Consider the following 1,797-nt stretch of genomic DNA (forward strand, 5'->3'; position numbering starts at 1 on the left):
TTGGTGGAATTAAAGGAACAGCTCTAAACTGGTTTAAATCGAGTTTTACCGATAGATTTGAGTTTGTTCACGTTCCTCATGCTCAAAGGTTACCTGTGGAGTACCACAGGGATCAGTGCTTGATAGTTTATTCTAATCCAGCTGGTTGCCAGAGTTTTACTCTTCGACCTATAGATGCAGGACTCACGCTGAGGTGATAGCTCTGTAGCGCTCCTGTCCAGCCGTGTCCCAGATCTGGGCCTTGATGGTCTTCCCCTCCACCTGGATGCTGCGCGTGGCGAACTCCACCCCGATGGTGCTCTTACTCTCCAGGTTGAACTCGTTGCGGGTGAAGCGGGACAGCAGGTTGCTCTTTCCGACCCCGGAGTCTCCGATCAGTACCACTACAAAGACGAAGCGACATGACATAAGGACTTTCAGTGACTGTAGAAAGCAGGAGGATCCAGAACCTTCACAGCTGATCCCATCAGCTCGATATTATCAACGGTTTAATCTGCAGGCTGATTTAATCCTATGTCTGACTTCAGGACAACGGATATCAGACATCATCATTTTTGGACTCTCTTCTTCTTCGATGTTGCTTTTTCTCCCTCCATTAAATGACAAACACACAAATATGAAACATACGCGTCTGGATTAAAACAGGAATAAAACCTTTATTAACAAACTAAACATGGATGATGAGGAGCAGAGCGAGAAAGCAGCAATTAATCCATCTGATTTCAGGGCTGTTCAACCAATAGGAATGACAGCGCTGCTTTACATCCAATCAGAAACCAGCTGCTGAGGAACATTTGGCCCAGATGGATAAAATGGCTGACAGAAGGACAGCTGCAGCTAATGACTACTAATAATACCTTTTATTGAAGAAAAATCTCAGAGTGCTACAGCTGCTTCCCTCATCAACAGTGGCGTGAACAGACTTCTGAAGGGCAGGAAAGAAAGGGCACATAGTGCATCCTCATCACTGCATCCTCACAACTGCATCACTGCATCCTCTCGCCACTGCATCCTCATCACTGCACCCTCACCACTGCATCACTGCATCCTCTCGCCACTGCATCACTGCATCCTCTCACCACTGCATCCTCATCACTGCATCCTCATCACCGCATCCTCGCCACTGCATCACCGCATCCCGCCACTGCATCCTCACCACTGTATCACTGCATCCTCACCACTGCATCACTGCATCCTCACCGCTGTATCACCGCATCCTCACCGCTGCATCACCGCATCCTCACCGCTGCATCACTGCATCCTCACCACTGCATCACTGCATCCTCGCCACTGCATCCTCACCGCTGTATCACCGCATCCTCACCGCTGCATCACCGCATCCTCACCGCTGCATCACTACATCCTCACCACTGCATCACTGCATCCTTGCCACTGCATCCTCACCACTGCATCACTGCATCCTCTTGCCACTGCATCCTCACCACTGCATCCTCTCGCCACTGCATCCTCACCACTGCATCACCGCATCCTCACCGCTGCATCACTACATCCTCACCACTGCATCACTGCATCCTCGCCACTGCATCCTCACCACTGCATCCTCACCACTGCATCACTGCATCCTCACCGCTGCATCACTACATCCTCACCACTGCATCACTGCATCCTCACCGCTGCATCACTACATCCTTGCCACTGCATCACTGCATCCTTGCCACTGCATCCTCACCACTGCATCACTACATCCTCACCACTGCATCACTGCATCCTTGCCACTGCATCCTCACCACTGCATCACTGCATCCTCTTGCCACTGCATCCTCACCCCTGCATCCT

At 50.9% G+C, this 1,797-nt stretch overlaps 1 protein-coding gene across 1 annotated transcript in view; it reads right to left on the reverse strand.

The window, feature by feature from the left end:
• The window catches only part of LOC107104048 (ras-related protein Rab-11A-like), an 18,576-nt gene that overhangs the window by 9,531 nt on the left and 7,248 nt on the right, over positions 1-1,797 (reverse strand). The window contains exon 2 of the mRNA XM_015403958.1: positions 188-383. Coding sequence (XP_015259444.1) covers positions 188-383 — 196 coding nt within the window. The remainder of the gene's footprint in view (positions 1-187; positions 384-1,797) is intronic.

The sequence above is a fragment of the Cyprinodon variegatus genome, unplaced genomic scaffold (genome assembly GCF_000732505.1).
Source record: "Cyprinodon variegatus isolate N-32 unplaced genomic scaffold, C_variegatus-1.0 Scaffold1600, whole genome shotgun sequence".
In the NCBI taxonomy this organism is placed as follows: Eukaryota; Metazoa; Chordata; class Actinopteri; order Cyprinodontiformes; family Cyprinodontidae; genus Cyprinodon; species Cyprinodon variegatus.